This window comes from Anomalospiza imberbis, chromosome 17 (genome assembly GCF_031753505.1).
Source record: "Anomalospiza imberbis isolate Cuckoo-Finch-1a 21T00152 chromosome 17, ASM3175350v1, whole genome shotgun sequence".
Lineage (NCBI taxonomy): Eukaryota > Metazoa > Chordata > Aves > Passeriformes > Viduidae > Anomalospiza > Anomalospiza imberbis.
In genome coordinates, this window is record NC_089697.1 from 4,067,405 (window position 1) to 4,089,209 (window position 21,805).

Below are 21,805 nucleotides of genomic sequence, written 5' to 3' on the forward strand. Positions count from 1 at the left end.
TCAGGCTGTCATTTCTATTAAAGCCAATTAATTTTTATGATGCATTTCCTTTTTAGTACCCTGAAAGACTTAATTTCTAATAAGATTAGTACAGACAGGTGCTGAGTGCTCCATGTCTCAGTAGATGGATTTTGGTCCAACACATCAAAAGTTGTTTCTGAACTCATGTGCAAGTGTGATACTCTGTGCTGCTCAGATAAAAGGCACATGTTGTGTTGATTTTGTGTTGTCTGAATGGATTTGCTTGTGTTGTCATGACTTCCAAGATGTGCTTTTTGTAGGAAGAAAGCTGGAAGTAGCCAGAGGAGTAGGAGAACAGGAGGTTCTGGCTGAGTTTCTGGCTCTGTAGGTGCCCTTTGTCTCGCTCTGCCTGAAACTCAAATTAAAATGAGATGTGTTGCTCACCTGCTTGGGCCCACCAAACCCAAAATTTCAGGTGTGAACTCAGGAGCTGGGGGGTGCTGGTGCCCCTGGAGCTGCTGCTGGAGAACGTGGCTGTCCATCATCCCTCTCTTTGTGTTGTTGTTCCCTGCTCAGGCCACTGACCCGCGTGGCTTCCACCACAGCAGGACCATTCCCTTTGTGAGCTCTCACACCCTAAAAGCCAGCACTGCTCTGCTGGTGGTGCCAAGCTCCTGAGAAACTTGGGAAACTTGGCCTTGGGTTGCTTGGTCCATGCCTCCCAAAGTCTGAGTTAATGCATTTTTTTTAGTACTCTTTGAATCAGGACCGTTCAAATAACTACTCTGAAATGCCTCGTAAAGAGAGAGGAGGCTCTGCTGCAGCCCAGGTGTTTCTGTCACAGTGATATTGGGGAATCTGCTTTCCTGGCTCCCTGCCCACAGCAATCCTGCTGAAGGCAGCTGAGCCCAAAGGTTATATAAAACACTCATCCCTTTCAAATCCTATCATCTGTTCAAAAACCATCCCAAAATGATTTATTTATTCTTCCAATATCAGATGACAAATGGGAAACCAGGGAAGTAACCTTTGACTTTAATTTTGCTTTATGTATTTAACATTTCCAGTGTGGACCAATTTCACTGTTGGTCTGACATGAGAAGAGGATCAGGATACTTTTGAACATGACACTACACCCTTAGAAAGGTGTGTCAGATTGGCAGCATCCTCTCATTTTTATTTTCCCAATTGAAATAAATTTGGCTTTGTTTCTGCTACGCCCTTCAAGCACTGTGGCTGCAGGTGGGTAACTTGCTCATTTCCTTATCCCAGTAATCCCAGGTGGATGGCAGCCATAAAAGAAAGATGCTTTATCATCACTAGCACTAAGTGGATTATCAGAGCTTGAAGTCCTGCATGTGGAACAAGAAAAATGCGGGATGCAGAAGGGTGTGGGGGCCAGGCTGTGGCCCATCCACCCAAGAAGCAGCTGTAGGAGGTTGTCCCTTTGTAGCATTGCTCTTGTTGCTGTGGTGCTGCAGTGATGGGTAAGGGTCAAAGCATAAAGCAAAAATGGATTCAAATATGCACAAACAGGGGGAGAAAGAATTGGACTCTGTGCCTTAAATAAATGTACGACTTGTTGACTTGCTGTCAGAATAAAACTTGCATAAGCCAGGCTCCCAACCATACAGGAGGAGCCTGCTGTGAAAAACAGGCTCCTCGGGGCTGAGGAGGGCTGTGCCCTCTTAACTAAGAGGCATCAAAGTCAGAAATAGATTTTCCTTGAGAGAAGCAGCACCTGGACTCAGTGTGGCTGCGTGCAGTGTGCCTGCCCTGTGAATGTGGCACCGAGCAGATGGGGCTCTGCTGGCCTCTCTCCAGACTTGCCAGATTTTGTGGGCATATTAGAAGCAGCGTGTGTGCCTGGCTATAAACTGGGTGGGAAGTGTTTAACAGGCTTTGAACCTTGCTGAGAAAGCTCAGTGATCAGTCAGGATGGGATGTCTCAGCGGCTGGCTCAGCAGGCAAACTGGGCCATATTTATTTTTAGGAGTACTCTGTGTTTGAAGCTGAGTATGGCATTTTGCTTTCTGTGGGGTTTTTCTGTCTTTCAGAAAGCTTTAGGGAGCTGTGGAGTTTATCAATGGACCAGCATGGGCTATCAGCTGTACATTGCAGGGAGTGGAGGATAAGGCTGAGTGAGTTCATCCTGTTATTGCTCAGAGTTTAGATAGGCTGTAAAATGTGAGTATCATTGTATGCTGGGCTAGGGAGCTGGCAGAGCACTCACAGCTCCAGTGCTGTTTTCCTGGCATTGTTTCTCCTGTGTAATAAATATCCCTGCACAACCACAGCAGTAAATGTGCAGCTTTGAAGTAGCTGAGCTCCTCCACAGTGCCATGCCTAGCAGGCTGGGATCAGTCTTTGCAGACATTTGCCAGCACCCCTGTGTGTATGTCACTACAAATAATGCTGGAAGGAGCTTCTTCTGCTACACTGGGTCTCTGACTAAAGCTGCATTTGGGTGAAAGGGACTTGGAGCAATGCGTAAAAATGGTTTATTAACCCAAACTTGTAATGAAACATAAATGAAACTTCATTTTATGCAGTGAAATCATGTGTGAACATACAGAAATTATTGTACTGTCATAGAGACCCCGTCTTTTAAAGGTGGCCTGAAAGTACCTGGCTCACCAAAAGGTGAACTTGAAGAGTTTGGATGATTTCAAAGAGAAATTGTTGAGTAAAAAAGAGACAAACCTGGGTTTTTACAAAGTAATGGCCTCTGTGTGTGTGCAAACTCGGAACACACAGGTAAGCCTGCTTGCCAGGAGAGGCAGTTTGTCATTATATATTTTTGGGAGGAATTAGGACCTCCTATCAGGAAGGTGTCTGTTGGAATTTTTTTTAATCCCTCCATGGTATCCATATCAGTTCCAGCTGGCTTTTTCTCTTATGAGTTATTAATGCTTTAGGTATGCAAGTGCTTAGTATAGATGGGAGTGTAACAGTATCCAGGATTTTATGGTGTAGTTTATTGACTTAGGGGAAACTACACTAACAGAGTTTTTTTGTTTTTTTTTTTTTTTCCCTTCATCTGGTTTTGGAACTTTTTTGGAAAAGCTGCTTCTAGTGTAAACTCAGTGGGAAGTAACACCAATAAGAAATGATAGCTCTGCAACATCTCTTCAGGCTGGAGAGTCAGTTGCCCTGTGTTGAGTTTTCCTTAGGACCTTTGCAGTGTTGTTTTTGCCTTTCCCCTGCTTTTTAGTTTTTGGGGAGAATAAGTGAGGCTGGGAGGAAAAGGAGCTCCTGAGAAGTGGTTTGCTGTGTTTGGGAGGAGAATCCTTCTAAGACTGCCCCAGGACATCTGATGGAGGGAGGCTTAAAACCCAGGCTGTATTTTTACAGCTGTTGTGGGAGCTTTTTCCATTTAACACAGCACAGATGTGAATGATAACATATAAATTGAAGATTAATGTACACCATCTTGGTGTGTGAGAGTTTCAATTATAGGCAGAGCAAGGAGAATAATGGAAAATACATTTGAGTGATCGCTCAGTTAATATAACTTGCAATGAATTATTCACAACAATTTGCTCATCCAGCTCTTATTGTGATCATTTTCATTCCTTCATTTGCTATGCCTTTGGAACTGCTTCCCACAACTTGTGCTCGACACGTAATAAAGAATCTCCACGCACCCAGCCCCTGCTCCCCACCTGCCTCCACCCACGCGCAGCTTTGACAGAGCTCAGCATTTTTGGCACTGAGCTCTCTAAGAAGTTAATCGTGGTGTTAGCGTGGAGCCTGATGCTGCTGAACACGCTGGTGTGACCCCAAAGAGCCCCTTCTGTGGGGCTCAGGGGCTTGCAGAGGGCTCACTTCTGTGCTGTTCCACGAGCACGGGGGGATTGTCCTTCCACGAGTGCAGGCTGAGGCTTGGGCCGACAGAAGGCGATCAGCTGTGCTGGGTGATTAATCTGTGTCCTTGGGAGCTGAGGGGTTTGCATCCTACCTGTGCAGCATCAGTCATGCCTGGAGGTGGGGGAGAAGGTGCTGGGCTCTGCAGAGAAGCGTGTGACACCAGCAGGGCTTGAAGAGTTCTTCAGAGTGCTTCTGCATTTTGCACACTCAGGTCCCTGTAACTTATGTTGTGTGTGAAGCAGCAGAGCAGGTTGGTACTGCCACAGGTGAGGGTCCAGCTTCCAGCACTGCACAGCATCAAGATAAGCCCCCCTTTCCTATTCTTAGGGCACTGGATAACCCACAAATGCACAATTTCTCCTGAAGTTTATCAGAAAGGAGGACTTGTTCTTCCTGGCTGTTTGGGAAGGGCTGTTCCTGGGTAGTGGGCATGGAGAAGGTGTCCATGTCCTCCCTCCATGTGCCTCTGCAGCTCACAGGGAGAGGGGGTGCTGAAGCTGCTCTTTGCCACCCCATGCCCTGCTGCTGGGCAGGACTGGGGCTGTGTTCTGTGAACTTGGGCTGCTGGGCAGGACTGGAGCTGTGTTCTGTGAACTTGGGCTGCTGGGCAGGACTGGGGCTGTGTTCTGTGAACTTGGGCTGCTGGGCAGGACTGGGGCTGTGTTCTGTGAACTTGGGCTGCTGGGCAGGACTGGAGCTGTGTTCTGCTGTGAACTTGGGCTGCTGGGCAGGACTGGGGCTGTGTTCTGCTGTGAACTTGGGCTGCTGGGCAGGAATAAGGGCTTGTTGCTGCCTGACCTGTGCTCCCCTGCCGAGCCCTGACATGCAATCTTCAGCTTAGGACTGGACAGAAAGCAGTCTGATCTCTTCTTCGTGCCTTGTTTGCCTGGACTCAGTGGAGCCACATGCACACCTAGCTGCATTATCTGACTTTTCTGAGCCCTTTTCTGGTGTCTCGTGGCTGTCAGTCTTCGGTGTGTTAGGAGGTACTGGGAAATAAGGTGAGCCTGTCCTGAGGGCAGAAGGGAGCCAAGGGGAAGTGCACTGGGAACACAGGGCTGTTGCAGGGGTTAGTGAAGAATTCAATGCTTCTTTAGGGTAAGATTAAAACTTCTCTGAATCTTAACCCTTCAGGGCCTCTTACAAGCTCTGTCAAGCCATGATCACAGTGCCTTTGATTCACAAAACCCTGTAACAAGCTGGGATTTATGCTGCCGCTTCTTTCCATGGAGAGACAGCACTTACAAGGTTAATTTGCCAGCATCTACTTGTCCAAATCTCCATAATCAGGCAAAACATGATTATGGAGCTGTGTGTCATTAGTACACAATGGCACTTAACTGACTGAGATTGAATTAAAACCCTGATGGCAGAGCATCCAAAGTAAATAAGAGACAAGCAGACCCACTGGTGAATGACTCGTCTATCACTCAGCTTGGATAAGGAGAGCAGGAGCTCAGGGCTGGCCAGAAACAGTAGAAGCAGAGTCATTAAATTGGATATACTGGCTGAGGTTCAGTGCTCTTATTACTGTAAAGCATGCAAGTGTTGGGGCTATGAGTCCAGTGTAGGCGAGGGCTTCCTGCACTGGCCTTTGAGCTGGGAAAAAACCCAGAGGCTTTGGATTCACTGTGGTGCTGGATGAGTTTTGTCTTTGCTGTATTCTGCTTTTTTTTTTGCTGCAGCTTCATCAAGCAGGTGTCATTGCCTTGAAATTATTTGCAACAAAAGTAAATTCAAGCATTCATTTTGAGTTGGGTGAAAGAACTGTGTGATGTGAAGTGTTTTATTTCACTTCTGTCTGGTTTTGCCTGCCTTTGTGATAACGTCAGAGCAGTGGCTTCCAATTAAAATTTCACTTTGCTTTCGATTTGCCTTTCTTGCAAGTGCGTTTTCCAGATCTTTTAAACAAAGCCTCATAAATCATCACTGATGTCATGGTGGGTGTGTTTTCCATGTTCTGTTTTGCATGCCAGAAGTGTTCTGTCCCCAGGGACAGCCCTGCAGATGGTTTTCCCTGTGGATGTGCTGGGGAAAGAGCTCCCTCTGACAGCAGCACAGGGATCAGAGGCTGCAGGATGCTTTGGAGTGGGCAGCCTTGCAGTGTTTGTGATTGCCAGCTCTGAGGAAAGTTATTGCCCTTTTGGCTCTGTCAGTGTTCCTGATTGTGCAGCTCTGGTTTCACTCAGTGCTTGCATGCCTGCCATCAAATAAGATGTGACGTGAATGTCTGTTGCTGCTCTGGCCCTGGGGAGATGATTATGAACCTCTGGCTTGTGCTTGTGCTGTCAGTGACATTTGAGGTAGGAAAAGCATTAGGTGGTCAAATCTCTGGAGAAAAAACAGGGAATGAACAAGGAAACAACAGAAAATGGGCACGGACCGTCAAGATCTGTCAGCAGTGTTGAATTTGAAGAGTTTCTGGTGTTGTTATTAATTTATGCCCTCTGCCAACCTTGTTGCTGTTGCCCTGTGCAAGTTTTTCATCTAGGGTCTAATGACTTTTCATGTGTTTCAGAAATTTGCATTTTAATGGAATAAATGCTGCCCTTTGCCCCCAAAGCAGTGATTAAAAACTAAAGCCTCTGGGAAGCTTTCTCCAAACACCCAGCAGCTCAAGTGAAATGTCCAAAGCAGCCCTGGTGTATTCAATGTGGCAGGGCCCTGAATGGATAGATTACCTCTTGAGGCAAGGCCTTGTCCCTCTCATGGTGGGAGGAATCTTTTCCATGGTTGTAACTCAGGACCCCAAAATCCCCTTTGGGCTCTCCTGGGCCACAGAGTGCAGAGGTTGCACTCTCAGGCATTGTGAAGCACACGGCAAAAATGGAGACTGTTCCAGCAGAACTGAATGAAAATTGTAACTGTGCTAAGCATCCTTTGGAAGGAAGCTGGAGGAAAATTGTGTTCTGGTGCTCTCTGCTGGATAAAACCAGGAAGGCTCTGCTCTCACTGCGGTGACAAGCCAGCGCTGGGCTTGTGGCTCCCGCAGCTCTGCCCACACTGATGGTGTGAATTGCATTGCCTTGAACTGTCCAGGGCTGGCTGAGAGCATGAGATGTGGCAGGGTGGCTGCTCTGACTCTCCCCTGTGCTTGCCTTGCAGTGTGTTACTTGCTGAAGAGCAACATCAGCCCCGACCTGTGCAACGAGGATGGATTAACTGCGCTGCATCAGGTGAGGCGTGGCAGGAGCTCACACCTCCCTGGCTCTCCTGCTGCCCACTCAGCCAACCTGCCCAGGTGTAACAGGGACACCTCTTAGATTTCTTTTTTTTTTCCTCAGTTAAAGCAGTGAAACTTCACCATGTTGTGCTGCCAATCTGGTTTCTTGGGGAGCAAACTGAGATCAGATCATTTTCTTGCTGTATCCCAGATTTTATTCAGTGATAATAAGAGCTCAGGGCTGGACTTCACATGTGAACAGCATTTCCCCCACCCTTTAATTTTTGTAGGACTAGGTTCTAAATTCTTACACAGATTAACTCAAATTTAGAGACCTTGGCAAGCCATGAGTTTTGAAAGTGATTTAAATAAATGATGCACAAGATGCTTGAAGAATCCACTGCTGCTCGTTGTAGGCTCAGGGACTTCCAAAGTCTGTATGAGATGGCAGTAGCTGATCACCAGTGAAATACAGACTTGCTATCGTGGTGTATAGGTCTGTGGCCTTCCTTGCAGCCCCTGTGCTGTTTCCATAAGGGTTTTTCTATTCTTTCTCAGGCACGTGGGACTGGCTGTGCCTGGCAGCTGCCGCCTCCACTGCCTCAAACAACAGTGGCATGGTTGTCACACGAGCACTCAGGGCTTTCTGGCCATAACTCCCTGCTCTGAATGCTCCCATTGACTTGGGATTTTGGATTCTTTTGCCAGTCGCCTGCTCTCTTCAAAGCTGGATGAAATGTTTGTTTAAAAATGCAAACTGGCTTCTGGAAGAAAAGGTCCCACCACCATCACCTCTCCTAAGAGATATTGTCCTGCACTCAGAGAGACGCTGACAGCCTCCTTGCTTTCACAGCCAGGCTCTAAAGGCTGGAGAATCCCACCTTGCCCACTGAGAGGTTGTAAAGGTGCATTTGGGGGTTCTGATGGGAGCTTTGTATCCACTGGAATTAACTGAATCCCTGGGCACAGAGAAGCCCCTCAGTGGGCACATTAGCATTCCTTCCAGTGCATGTGACTTCCTTCCATTTCTGTGTAACTTGGCTGTGTGACAGGCATGACTTTAACCCTACTTCCATGTACAAATAGTGAACAAAATAGAAGTACCTGAAAGGTCCTTGTCACTCAGCTGCTGAAATGCTAATTGTGTGCTGGAATTCAGCCCCATTAACAGCCCATACTGCGTGCTGAGCTGTGTGGGTCTGCAGCAATGCACAGACCACAAACAGGCTTTTTGCACAAGAATAAATCTTATTTTAATGTCTTTAACACCTGTACATTCATGTCTAGGGGTGAACAAGAGGTGGATCAAAGAGCATATTCCACCTTCACCAAAAGAAGGAGGTTGAGGCCCTTCTGGCCTGCTGGGCTGTACTCTAAATGCAGGAAGGAAGCTGCTTTTTTTTGGGAAGTGAAAAGTGCCCTGCAAAGGGCCTCATAATTCTGGGAATCCAATTTGTGCCTCTCCAGATAACTGTGGTAGGTAGCGTGAGCTCCTGAGAAGACTTTTGCTCATCACATGCCAGTGTGTGGGATTTTCCCTAAGAAAAGGGAATGTCAGTTTGTCAGCTCATCCCTTGGTATGTGGTTATACTGGTTACATTGAATTTCTGCTATGTTTGCTCTTGAATATGGAAGACCCAGTGGAATAGAAGCTGTGAGCATGTTTGCTGTTATTCCCTGCTGCTTCTGCCCCCACACCAGAAGGCCCTGGAAAACACCAGTGACCTTTTGGTATGTCCAGTGTAGGTGTTCTGCCTTTTTGATGGGGCTCAGTTTGGTGTTTAACTCTGCTGGACATGCTCCTTGCCAAGCAGTGCAGGATAAAGTAGGTTTCCATGTCCAGGTGCCCTTTATTAATTTACAGCTGAGCAGGTATGAACCCTCATTTTCCCAAGGTTTAAAAACCCCCAATCTGTCTGCATTTCTTCCTCCCCAGTGCTGCATAGACAACTATGAGGACATAGTCAAGCTCCTCCTCAGCCACGGGGCCAACGTCAACGCCAAGGACAACGAGCTGTGGACTCCACTGCATGCAGCAGCCACGTGTGGTCACATCAACCTGGTGAAGATCCTCATCCAGCAGTAGGTGGCTTTTGTGTCTGTCCTTTCTGCGGGTCTCATTCTACCCACAGCTTCTGTGGATGGAAAGTGAGACTGCTTAGGACCTTGGGAGATTGCAGCAGTGGTGATGATTCCCTGCTTTCAGGCTGCTCATGGGGGTCCTTCCTGCTTGGGGGTGAAGGGAGTGAAGGAGGAGGAGCAGAAAGGCTGAGGAGACAATAAAACCCTGAATGACTAGGCTCAGTTTTGTGAAGTTTTTGGAGACCGGACCAAAAATTGTGCCTTTTTGCCTGTGTTCTGGTGTGTCTGTGTGTGCCTGTGGAACTGTGATTGCTGGGGGGGTAGAAACAGGAGCAGCCAGCAGGATCCACCCTCAAGCTCCTAAACAGCACTTCAGATCCTGCAGCCCCAGTCAAGCAGACACTAGTGTAGGAGGGCAGCAGTGTGTTTGTGTAACTCAGACACCTGGGTGAACTTTGTGACCTGTCTCACTGGGTCTTAATTAGTGATCATTAAACTTCCTGCAATATTTGATCCCCAGTGGTGACACAGGGTGCTTGACAAGTCCCTAAAGATCAAGTCTTCCTAGACTTGCCAGCAAGGAGAAGGAAACCAGGTGTGTTTTGAGCTGTTCCATGAGCACCTGTGGTGAATCCTGCCTGGAGCAGGTAGTTGTGCCTGTGTATGGAGCCCTCTCCTCCCTTTCCCAGAGTGCCGGTGCTTTGGGAGTGTTAACCTGCTGCCTTGCACAGCCATGCCTGCTGCTTCTTCCTCAGGGAGGGAGACTTCTCCCTGTGGTGCTGCCATCTGGGAGATAAGCATTGAAAATTTGGCTTTTCTTTGACTGTATAATGAAGGAGAGAAGAGGATGCAGTCAAACATCCCTTGAAGGATGTTCCCACTCGGGTTAGGAAATTTCTGGATGAGGGTTATAAAAATGGAGCAGATGTGGAACACAGGGCATTACTGACTCAGGAAGGAGGTGTAGTGTGCTGCCTTTCATCCAGTTCTGGAATTAATCTTCTCCATTCATAGCTCCACAACTTTGCTTCAAATCTTTCTTATCTCATACATACCCTGGTGGCATTTGGGCAACTATCAAATCCCAGTTACTTTTTCCTAAGCATTTATCCCAGGGTTTGGCACTGTCTGCTCCAGGACGTCTGAGGTCCTTGCTGGTGTAACTCAGTTTTCCCCTTGCAGTGGAGCAGACCTGTTGGCAGTCAATGCAGATGGCAACATGCCATATGACCTCTGTGAAGATGAGCCAACCCTGGATGTCATTGAGACTTGCATGGCCTATCAAGGTAAGGAGACTGAGTTTATGTAAAATCCAGAAATGGGTCAGTGTGGTACTAAAAAATACCCTGTTTCTCAGCTCTTGATTTGCCTCTGGAGAAAAGCAGAGAGCTGCTCCTGGCATAATTTCTTGGGACCTGAACAGTCTGGTTATTCTGATTCCTAAAGATCATGAGGGTGAAGGATGTGGGGTCATATCAACCAGGATCATAAGTCTTACTTTACTCAACCTTTCCAACTGTCCTTTTTCTAACTGGAATTTTAACAGGGATTACCCAGGAAAGGATCAATGAGATGCGAGCTGCTCCGGAGCAGGTCATGATCTGTGACATTCATGACATACTTGCAACTGGCCAAGACCTGAACAGGACTGATGCCCAAGGTGCTACGCTGGTGAGTGAAACTGCAGCGGCTTCAGTTTTGCTTTCCTTCAGCCCAGAGGTTATGAAACCTGCCCTGGAGCAGGAGTTACCCAAAACCAACAGGTGCAAGTCACTGAGAGAAGTCCCAGAGACCATAACACATCTGCTGACCTGCAGGGAACTGGGCCTGGAAGACCTCCCAGTAACCTCTTGCTTCTCATGGACTGATTGGACTCCTGTGGAGGAGATGTGAGAGCTCTTTGATTTTCCCAGGAGCAGGATCCAGTGCTGAGAACCCTGGAGTCTTCCTGCCTCCTTTCTGCTTTGTGTGGGTCTGGCTCACACAGAGTCTGTGGCTGCTGTGTTTGTTCACACTGGTGGCACCTGGCCCTGGGCAGAGGCGGGCACCCAGGACAAGAGTACAGCACAAAGCAAGCTGGCCTCTGGTTTTTGTCTGCACAGGGACTGAGAAGGCTGAACAATCCTAGTTCTTTTCACCCCACAAATGTGTCTCCTAAATCATATCTTACAGCAGTCCCAGCTTAGGGAAAGTTTAGTAATGAGGTCATATGTGCTGGGAGTTTCATACAACCATGGTCATTTAATGCTTGGGTCCAGGCATAACCGATATACTGGCACTTGGTTCGTGTGCTTGAGGGCCAGGCCATGGCCGTGCATTTCAGTTTCTTAATCTAAATGTCACCTTCAGCATATACCAGAAGTGTAAGGGGAGGGCAGGCTCCCTCTAAGGTAAGCTTGGATGATTGAAGTTCTTATTGCAGCTTATTTTTAACACATTTTCCCCTTTAACAAGGGTTATATACATACATTTAAGCAGACCTCTGGGCTCTCCCTTTTGTATCATCCCCAACTGATTCCTTATTAATTTATGTGGCCTCTAGAATGTGGCATAAAATTTATGTAGAAATTAATTGAGTTGCCAGAAAGCATCAGGATTTATTTCCAGATGAAGTTTTTACTCCATGTGGTGGCATCCTCATGAAAAGTTTTTGAAAAGAAGCTTTGATTCTCCCATTTAGCACAACTGAAGTAGGAGGAGCTCTGAGTGGAGTCAATCCCTTCAGAGCAGTGCATGGGTCAATGTTTTGCTCAGAGATGCAACAGCAGACTGCAATTATGAAAATCTTCCAAGACCTGAAGTTGGGGGACTAAAAGAGACCATTATTGAATGTCTCCAAAGTGGTGGCTCTAGTTGGAAGCCAATATCTGAAAAATCATACTCCCTTAAGTTAAAGTAGCCAAGGTTTAAAATGTTTTTGACTTTCAAATGGTGAAAATAATTATGATGTGGCTGGAAGTGCAATTGCACAGAGAGAGTCCTGACTAAAGCAGGCTGTAAATTTGATTTTAAAAAATCACATCCACAGCACTTCAGTGGGGAAGAGGAGATGTTCTTCTGGCATGAGGAATGCAGAACTTAGAGTGGATGATGTTCTGCATTGCAGGCTCGTGTTTTGATGGAGCCTTCCTACAGCTTGGGAAGCACTTAAAAGCCCCTGATTTAAAATGTGAATACATTATTTTTCTCATCCATATATCTAAGTTATTCTAAGAAATGTTAAGCAATTTCCTCTCAAAACAGAACTACATGCAGGCAATACTGAGCTTTAATAACAGGAACGACCTGCTTTTGACCTGGTGTCATCTGCCCAGTGTGAAATGTGCTGCCTGTCCAGCTCTAGGCTCAAACATTATCCAAGAAAATCCTCTGAAACTCAGTGTATAAAACCATTTGTGGTCCTTGCAGGCGGCTCATGCTCTGTTCCTTATCTCCTAGCTGCATATTGCTGCAGCCAATGGTTATCTGCATGCAGCTGAAGTGCTTCTTGACCAGGGGGCAAGCCTGGATGTTAAGGACTGGGATGGCTGGGAACCTCTGCATGCTGCTGCTTTCTGGGGACAGGTAAGGATTTTGCTGAAAGTGTCATATGTGAGGGTGGCATTTCTTTCTGCCTGGACAAATTGGAGTACTCTGAAGATGGAATAAACATGTTCTGGGGTTGGGCTCTCTGGACAGCATCAGAGGAGATCCCATGGGCACCAAAAAGAACTGGTTGCTGAGAAATTTCAGGCAGAGCATGCCAGTGCAGGTGGATGGGTGGGAACAGTGTTTAACATCATATACATACCAGAGTTATTTGAGGCGAGTTGAACCTGCCTGCCATTGCCTCTCATCTTATTCCAACCTTTCAGCTTTAGGGAGGAAAGCCTAAATTGCCTGAAATACCTCTGTCAACTTGGCTTTCTTTCCATTCTGTAGATGCAGATGGCTGAATTGCTCGTGTCCCATGGGGCTAGTTTGAGTGCCAGGACATCTTTGGATGAGATGCCAATAGGTGAGTTTATGAAACTTAAAGAAAGAAATATTTTAGAAGTGGCTGGAGTCCTCATGTGGTGCTTTCAGAAGCATTAACATAATGTTTTAGGTATCCTTTTAGAATCAAAGTTAAAGTTTCTTTCACTGGGACTGAAGTTTTGAAGCATCACTTTACTACAGAAAATACTACTTCCTGCTCATAAAAAGAAGGAAGAAAGCATATCCCAAGCACCAAGTCTTCCTGCTGTGTGTTTCCTATGTTATCCCTTGTGCTTGGGAGCCTCCCTGCTGTTGTGTGCAGCCCTAAGACCTGGGTGTCTAACTAGGAAGGCACAATTAGCAACATGGTGTTAATGAGAACTATCTGACAAAGGGCTTGGTCTGTGTGTGCCATAGATCTGTGTGAAGAGGAGGAATTCAAAGTACTGCTTCTGGAGCTGAAGCACAAACACGATGTGATCATGAAGTCTCAGATGAGGCATAAATCCTCCCTGAGCCGCAGGACCTCCAGCACGGGCAGCCGGGGGTGAGTTCTGCTGTTCCCTGCAGGTCACTTGGGGCACTGGCCTGGCCACCCACGTGTGGTTGCAGAGCTCCCTGAGGTCGGTGAGAGCAACCCATCTATCCTTTCTGAATGAACTCAGGAAAGGCAGCAGCTCACTTTGGTTGCTGAAAGCAGAGCTCCTTGAAGAGTGGCTTTTTCACTAGGAAGAGGTGCTAATTCTTGGGGGGGAAATGGTTTTGTGCCGGTGTGGTTTAAGAAGTGCCCAGAGCACAGGACCAAATGGCAAGAATTTACCCTGTTAAACCACTGAAATTGGTGTTGGAAAATCAGTGCTTCAAGTGGATTAACTTGAGCTTTTCAGTAGTATGTCACGTGGCCAAGATGCAGTGCTGAGACACAGTTTGCAGAGGTATTTGTGAGATGTTTACTAGACACCAAAGCAGTCCTGCACACACAAAGCTCCCTAAACAGCCCATGGGCTGTTCTCTTCTAGATTTACTTCACCAGCTGCAGAATAGGTCCATAAGGTGACCTGCATGAGCTCTAACACAGATTTGCAGTGCCAGTTTAGAGCTCCTTAAAATTCCTCCCACCTTCAGTATCCACGCCTGTGCCTTCGCTTTGTGTGGGTGCCAGGAAGCTGAATCCACGTTCCATTCCAGAGGGAGAGGCTGTGAAGTGTGAGGAGGAGGAGGAGGAGGAGGTGAGAAGAGCTACAGGCTAAGAGGAAATGTCATGTCCTGCTCACAGCTTTGATGCCCTTGTCCCTGTCCCACAGGAAGGTGGTGAGGAGGGCCAGCCTTTCGGACAGGACAAACCTTTACAGGAAGGAGTGTGAGAAGGAGGCCATGGTGTGGCAGCAACTGGGAGCAGCAGAAGAAGGAAGAAACTCAGGTCTCATTGGAGAAATTGGGGAGACTCGGTCTGACCAGGAGAATACAGACCCTGTAAGGAATCTCTTCTATTTCATGGGAGTCACTGAGGAGGGCTGGTGGTGCAGGTTCAGTAGCAGTTGGGTGGAAGGTGGCTGAAAAATTTGTAGACCTCATCCACCAGGTGTAAGCAAGAGAGCAAATTTTTGTTTGGTGTAATGGGGATGTCCCATTCAAGTGGAAAGCCTATTTTGGGTGTACAGCTGCATACATAGTTTTGAGATAAAAACAAACCAGGATGCTCCAAAAAAATAGTGTCTGCCTTTCATTGTAAAGCTCACAAACTGGTAAGCACAAAAGAATTGTAAACTTGCTTTGCAGTGACTTATTTTTAATTAAGTTATTGTCACGTTATGTAGATAAGCATATTATTTTTGCCTGTGTGTGAGGCCTTCAAAGTTAAGGTACCATGTCCTGTTTGGGAAACAGTTCCTGGTTGGAGCTGACAGCATTAGTGGGGGAATTCAATGTTTGTGCTGCAGCACCTGTCTGGTAGAAAGGCTGAGTGTAAGCAGACTTAGGAGCTTGTCACAGGGATGAACCCTGCTATGGGGAATGGGGGAAAATGCTCTTTTATGCCTTGTTACAGAATTCAGTGCTGGAGAACTCCTCCCTCCTCCCGGAGCTAGCGAACAAAAGCACCCAGTGTGACACCGAGATCCCGCTCCAGAATGGACTGATGGCATCTGCCAGCCCTTACCAGTACACCTTTTCCAACGGGGACATTTGGAGCATGCACGCTGACCCCGACAGCAACCCCGGGCACATGCTGCCCTACGGCAACCCCGGGCTGCCCGAGGCCCCGCAGCTCTGGGGCACCTACAAGGAGCACAACCACCAAACGCTGTCGGAACTGAAGCGGCAGCGAGCTGCAGCCAAACTCCTCCAGCACCCCTTCCTCAGCACCCACTTCAGCACCGGCGTGGCAGGAGTTGCTGAGAGCGTGGGTGAGGCCAAGTCGCACTTAATCGAATCCAGGACTTCTCCCTACAGCTCCAATGGGACCTCAGTGTATTACACAGTGTCCAGTGGTGATCCACCCCTGCTGAAATTCAAAGCTCCCATGGAGGAAATGGAAGAGAAGGTGCATGGGTGCTGCAGGATTTCCTAGTCTGCTCTGTGTGTCACCCCAGAGGACACGAGACGTGGGTGGGCTGGTTGGATCTATCGCAGTGGCCGGGTTGTTTGCATTTCAAAGGGAGAATTTGGTTATGGACAGCCTGACTGTGGCAGCCTTGTTCATCTCAAATTGTACTTCACCCTGCCAATTATTTCCGTTGCAGCTGGATGAGTAATGCAGGTGGAGCAAGGCTCTTAGGAGGGATGCACATCAATATGATGTCAAAAGAGTCTCCTGAGTCTTGCTCCCTGGGGAAGAAGGTATGGTGTGCTGCCTCCCCATCCTTGGAAAGTCATGAGATGCCTTGGAACAAAGAAAGGATCTGAATTCAAGTCTTTGTGTCTCCTCTTGCTGTAAGTCACCGAGCAGCTGGAAGGTGACAGTTCACACCTGTGTTTTCACTCTTGAGTGATGTACATATCCTGGAGGGGAGGTCAGCCCCCATGTGAGGTTTGCAAGAGTGGACAGAGCTGTTTTCCACACAGCTGGATCCAGCACTTCCTGGGCCGGAGCAACAAGCAAGCACAGATGCTGCACTTAGGAAGTTTGCAAGGTGTTACCTCCTTGCAGTGACAGCTCACTGTCACAAACTGTGCACTGGGGGTCCTGTTCTGCTCGTGTCAGCTTGTCACTGCAGACTGCCATCAGGTTTGAAGCAGAACTTTTCTTGGAACAGGCTTCATTCAATAGGCTTTAAGACTGATGTTGCAATAAAGGGGCCCTGGCAATAGAATTATACTGCAATAAAATATTGACAAAGGTCTATATTGGGATAAGTAATTTAAAAAAACTTATTTGTACTATTTAGACTCAATTTGTTAAAACTGAAAAGACTTTTGTTGATCTCACTTTCCTATTGATTCTGTTTGTTTACTCTGTATGCTCAACACAGATACTAGGGGCAATATGCTTTGTGTTCTGATTTTTTCTGGATTTCCAGAACCACACGGCTCAGGAGGGATGGGAAGGAAAGGCTTGCCAACACTAACCTAGGAATGCCATGAAAGCATTTCTAATCCCGTAGATGTGACGACACTTGCATTAACCTGCAGTCTTTGGCTGAGAAATAACTGTAACCATTGCTGTGGTAGTTGAACACTGCAGCAGGACAGATGTTTTGTTCTGTTTTCCAGCTCCCTTGCTGAAGCTGTCAGCAGTGGGTAGCAGCTGGCAGAGGAAGGTTTAAATGCCTCTGTGTCTGGGGGAGTTGCCTGACACTTAACAAAGCCTCTCTGCTGTGGAGCAGCTGCAGTGCCAACGCTGTCTTGGTGTAGTTCATGTGAACTCTGACGGCCCACCTGGTTACCCTGTTACTGGCATGGGGTAACCTGGGGGTTTGGCACTGGCTTTGCAAGTTCAGGCTTTGTGTACCTGGGGGAGGTGAGAGGAGAGTGTGGGACAGCTCTGAGGAACTGGCCACACTTGAGTTGTATCTAAGAAATAACTGTAAATCTCTAACTCCTCTGCACAGAGAGGCTGTCACACACCTGTTTGCCTGCATGAATATGTGTCTTCTTGGGCAGCTTAAATTCCAAACTCTGAAGACATGAACCTGTTTGGGTCTCTGTAAGCCTCAGTGGATTAAATCCAGCTCATGTAGTTGTGCTTCAGCCAAGCAACAGCAAATGCACCTTCTACCCATTTTCCTTTTATCTGGCACCTGTCAGACATCAACATTCCCTTTCACATGTACTCTCTCTTTGTGGGGATCCTCACAGCCTTAACTTTTTTCTAGGCTATAAAAAGTTGACTGAGGCTGCCAGTGACTGTTAAGTGCTACCCTCTGCCCCCCATCAAATCCACCCATTGCTGGGGCTGGATACTTTTCCATACAGGGCTCTGGGCTCCTCGAGGCAGCAGGGGTGGCTGTGTGTCACCACCACGGCCACGCTGTGCAGGAGACACCTTTGGACCTGTGAGGTACCAGGCTGACAATTCAATGGTTTGAATTGTAAGACAGAATTCTCTTTCCTCACCAGTTTCAGGTGCAAACTAGAAAGTGGTAGCAGTTGATGTGGTTCACTTAAAACCGCAGTTTTGCTAAAGGCAGAGCTTTTAAAATCATTCTCCAGTAGTTAGAGGATGATTTGGTAACTGGAAAGACTTTCCTGCACCTGTGTGTGGTTAACAGTGGATCTTCTGATTACCTTGAGTAAGTTATTCTGGGATAACACCAAGTGTGGCCTGGCTGTTGTTCAGAGCTGGGGAGATGATCTTTCAGGTGCCTCTCTTCTCCCATGGTGGTGAGGTTTGTCTCTCCACATCCATCCTGATGAGATTTCTGAACTCACTCTAACAAATTTTGGTGCCGCTATTTACTAGGTTGTATATGGTGCAAAATTTGGGCCCAGATGTTGCCTTCCCTCCCAGCAAAGGAGGAGTAGGGCCCTTTTCCTTCTCAGAGCAACTTTGTGCTAGCAAGTGTATTGAACCCTGCCTAACTCCAAGGAAATGAAAAGGAGATCACTGACTGCAATGGTGTAAAGTAGTTTGAGGCTTCTTTTCGCTGAGAGCTATTAATATGTTAAAACTGCAGGAAACAAGTCCATTTTAGACAAACAGCTTTTTGGCTTCCACTGGTATTTCACATAAGTAAAACTCTGGGAACTCATCATCCTAGCTGTGAAGCCTAGTGGTGCCTGATCAAATGTAATCCATTCTTAATCAGACAGGAGAGTTATTAATGGTAAGAGGCAGTATTGGATAAATTTTGCAGGATATGTTTCACAGCCCTGCCAAGTATTTACCTACCACTGGCTTTGGGCTGAAGTTGCACCATGGTGTGAGCTGGAAGGCTGTTGAAGAATGGCCTGGAATGGATTCATGTTTCTGTGTGGTGACATTTGGGATATAATGGTCACTGCCTGTGGAGCACTGGCAGAGCTGTTGGTTGTAGGTCTGGGATGAAGGATTCTGTTAGGTGGAGAATTAACTTGCTTCTGGTGGACTATTTTGTGGAGAAAAACAGGCTTTTGGGGGAATAAAAAACACACAGGTTCTCCACACAGGCATTGTAGCAGCCTACCTCTAGGAATAACACTGTAAAATTTAGCAGTGTCACAACAATAGTGGTGGTTTGATATATGTGTGTTTTAAAGGCCATCCCAGGGGAAAGCTCTGAGGTACAGAGCAGAGGGCACTTGGCTGTTTCATTGGATCTCAGTATGGCTGAAAGCTGTAGAACCTAAAAATCATGTTTTGACTGACATATCTTACTTTATTAGAGGAGCATTTGAAGTTTTTATGATATACTGAATGGTTTTTTAAGATCACTAAATATCTAATTACACATTCAAGGCCAGATTAGAGTCCCAGTTCAGTTACCAGTGAGCCAGAGGTTTTATAGCTGTTCATAGAGACTGTGCAAAGATCTGAGAATGTGAATGTACTGACAAGTCTGTCTGTTGCAGGCAGAGCTGCATGAGAATAACCCTTCCTTCTCCTCACAATGTTTTCCTGTGTGCTGAATTTGTACTGTTTCTAGTGGTTGAGAGCAGATTTACATTCCATGTTGAGAGAAATTTGTTAGATGGAGGAAAAAGTATCTTTCAAAACAATGTCTCTACTTTGGTGAGCTCAGCACTGAAATGTTAGATAAAGGCTTAAGTCCCATTGCTGGGATCTGTTTGAAATCAGACCTGGATCTGTGTTTCACATACCACATTATGTGATTTCAGCCCACCTAATTTCACTTCTTTGGTGCTCCTGAATCTTAAAACCCTCCCAATTTTGGGAAGAACTGACTCTAGCTGAAGTGATTCGGTGCCATCTTGGAGGTGTGGTTGAAGAACCACCTAGATGAGGAACTGGTAGGGAAGGGGAAGAGCATGGCAGGGCAATAGCAATAATGACTCAGTGCAATACTCAGTGGAAGCAGTGAATTCTTGAGTTTATTGAGCAGGATCTTACTTCATGGGGTTGAAATCCCTTAAAAGCTCTCAAATGAAATTACAGCTTCCGTCTAGTGTCTTTTTTTCTTCAGTCTTGGAGCTTACCCCCATCATCCCTGCTGAAACTACATCAGTCACCATGGAAAAGGGAATATCCTGAGAAAGCAATAGCACTGGTCTCCAGTGAGCCATGGATGAACTGTTTGTCTGCTGGAAGGTTTCTCCCTACACCTGGGTTATTTCTGTGCCTTATACTTGCTAAAGGTAACTTGTCTCTGGAAGGTTTGTGGTGACTATACAGTTCTTGCTGATTTTTAACTTGGAGACTTTTGCAAGGGGGTAGCAGTCCAGAGCATGCCAGATTGTGACATTATTAATTGCCCTTTCAATTTCTCTCGTGATCGCCACTTCTCTCTTCCTAAATACACAGAAAGGAAATGCACAGGGGCTTCACTGTATTTTAACAGCTCATGTTGACTGCTTTGGTGTGTCAGTTCTCTACAGGCAGAATTCAGAATGTGCTTGCAGCAGCAAAGTCTCACCTCTTATACCAGAACACTTTTACACTTTTTCTTTTGTTTTGCTGTGCGACAGAACAGTTCTCCCTTTGTTTGTTCTTCACCTTTATTCTGTTTTCATGTTGGCCAAACTGCTAAAGGGCTTCTCAGTTCTCTCACACAATTCAAGTACCACTGGGCTCTCTGGGCAACATCTGCCATGGCACAATTATGACTTAGAATATTTTGCTGTATTTCAGCCGTGGAAGCTGTAGCAGAGGAGACTCTGCTCGAGATACCTGTTCCCACAGCTACACCAATGCAATGATCTCCACCCACAGCTGGAGGGGAGACACGGGTTTTTAAACAGTGCAGATGCAGCCTTAGTATTGCCACCACCATGTCTTCAGCCTTTAGATTGCAGTGTGAGGTTGCAGGAGTGTGGATAAGCCTGGTACAGGTGGGAGTGCTGCGTGTACAGGACAGTAAGAGATGATGGCAAGCCTTCTGCAATAACTCGTAATTCCATTGATCACTAATAAACGATGTACAGATAAAACTTGATGAAATGTATTTTATGTGAAGAAAAAAAAAATAATGTAAGAACTGTATATTGTATTAGCAGCTTTGTGTATAAAATGGCATTTTGGCAATCAGAGTCTAATATATTTAAAACTTTTTTTAAAAAAGGATATTTGATATTGTATGGAATTGACTTTATTGCTACTGTAAGTATGAAGATGGTTTCTTAACATGTTGAAGCAATGCATAAAATCTTAAACTTTATGTAAAACTCATGCCAAAAGCATATGTTTGACAGTATTAGCACCTGACTCAGTGTCTTTAATAGAGATTGAATTTTTTAATTTAAAAATTATATTAAATTTCTTTTAATAATACAAAAATGCCACTGAGGGTTTTTTGTTTGTTTGTTTGTTGGTTTGTTTTTTAACTGGTTTGAGTTTTGGCACTCTGTTAAATATCTCTGCCTTTCAGCTGTCTACATACAGCCAGGGATTGTCTAGAAGAGGAAATCTAGGCAGTGGGTGGGTGTAACTTGGTTTCAAATGCAGAGCTCAGGAAGCGTTTGGACAATGCTCTCAAGGCTATGGTGCCATTCTTGGTGCTGCCGTGTGCATAGCCAGAAATTTGACTTTGATGAGGTTTGGGGATCCCTTCCAGCACAGAATATTCCGTGATTCTGTGAAGTGGCGGCAGTTGGAGCTGGAGACAAGCTGGACAGCCAAAGCTGTGCTTGCCTTCCGTGGGAGCGCTCAAGGCTTTAGCTCCAGCATTGGTTAGCACGCAGCATGACGAGCGCCCTTCTCAGAGGGCTTTGATTCTGTTCCGGGCAAAAGCTCCGCGATCCCTGCCCCTCCCATGAAGGGCAGCAGGCTCGGGCAGGGCTGTCCCGGATCCATTGAAGGGCAGCAGGGCTCGGGCAGGGCTGTCCCGGATCCATTGAAGGGCAGCAGGCTCGGGCAGGGCTGTCCCCAGCCGGGAGCTCCATTGAAGGGCAGCAGGGCTCGGGCAGGGCTGTCCCGGATCCACTGAAGGGCAGCAGGGCTCGGGCAGGGCTGTCCCCAGCCGGCAGCTCCATTGAAGGGCAGCAGGGTTCGGGCAGGGCTGTCCCCAGCCGGGAGCTCCATTGAAGGGTAGCAGGCTCGGGCAGGGCTGTCCCCAGCCGGGAGCTCCATTGAAGGGCAGCAGGCTCGGGCAGGGCTGTCCCCAGCCGGGAGCTCCATTGAAGGGGAGCAGGGCTCGGGCAGGGCTGTCCCGGATCCATTGAAGGGCAGCAGGCTCGGGC

At 46.9% G+C, this 21,805-nt stretch overlaps 1 protein-coding gene across 2 annotated transcripts in view; it reads left to right on the forward strand.

Annotated features, from left to right (window-relative positions):
• Positions 1-17,782, forward strand: part of PPP1R16B (protein phosphatase 1 regulatory subunit 16B) — a 55,997-nt gene extending 38,215 nt beyond the window's left edge. For both annotated transcript variants that reach the window (XM_068207512.1, XM_068207513.1), the window contains exons 3-11: positions 6,937-7,007; positions 8,931-9,076; positions 10,259-10,362; positions 10,623-10,747; positions 12,515-12,640; positions 12,998-13,073; positions 13,451-13,580; positions 14,338-14,506; positions 15,081-17,782. In XM_068207512.1, coding sequence (XP_068063613.1) covers positions 6,937-7,007; positions 8,931-9,076; positions 10,259-10,362; positions 10,623-10,747; positions 12,515-12,640; positions 12,998-13,073; positions 13,451-13,580; positions 14,338-14,506; positions 15,081-15,602 — 1,469 coding nt within the window. In that variant the 3' untranslated portion in view covers positions 15,603-17,782. The remainder of the gene's footprint in view (positions 1-6,936; positions 7,008-8,930; positions 9,077-10,258; positions 10,363-10,622; positions 10,748-12,514; positions 12,641-12,997; positions 13,074-13,450; positions 13,581-14,337; positions 14,507-15,080) is intronic.
• The last annotated feature ends 4,023 nt before the right edge of the window (positions 17,783-21,805 follow it).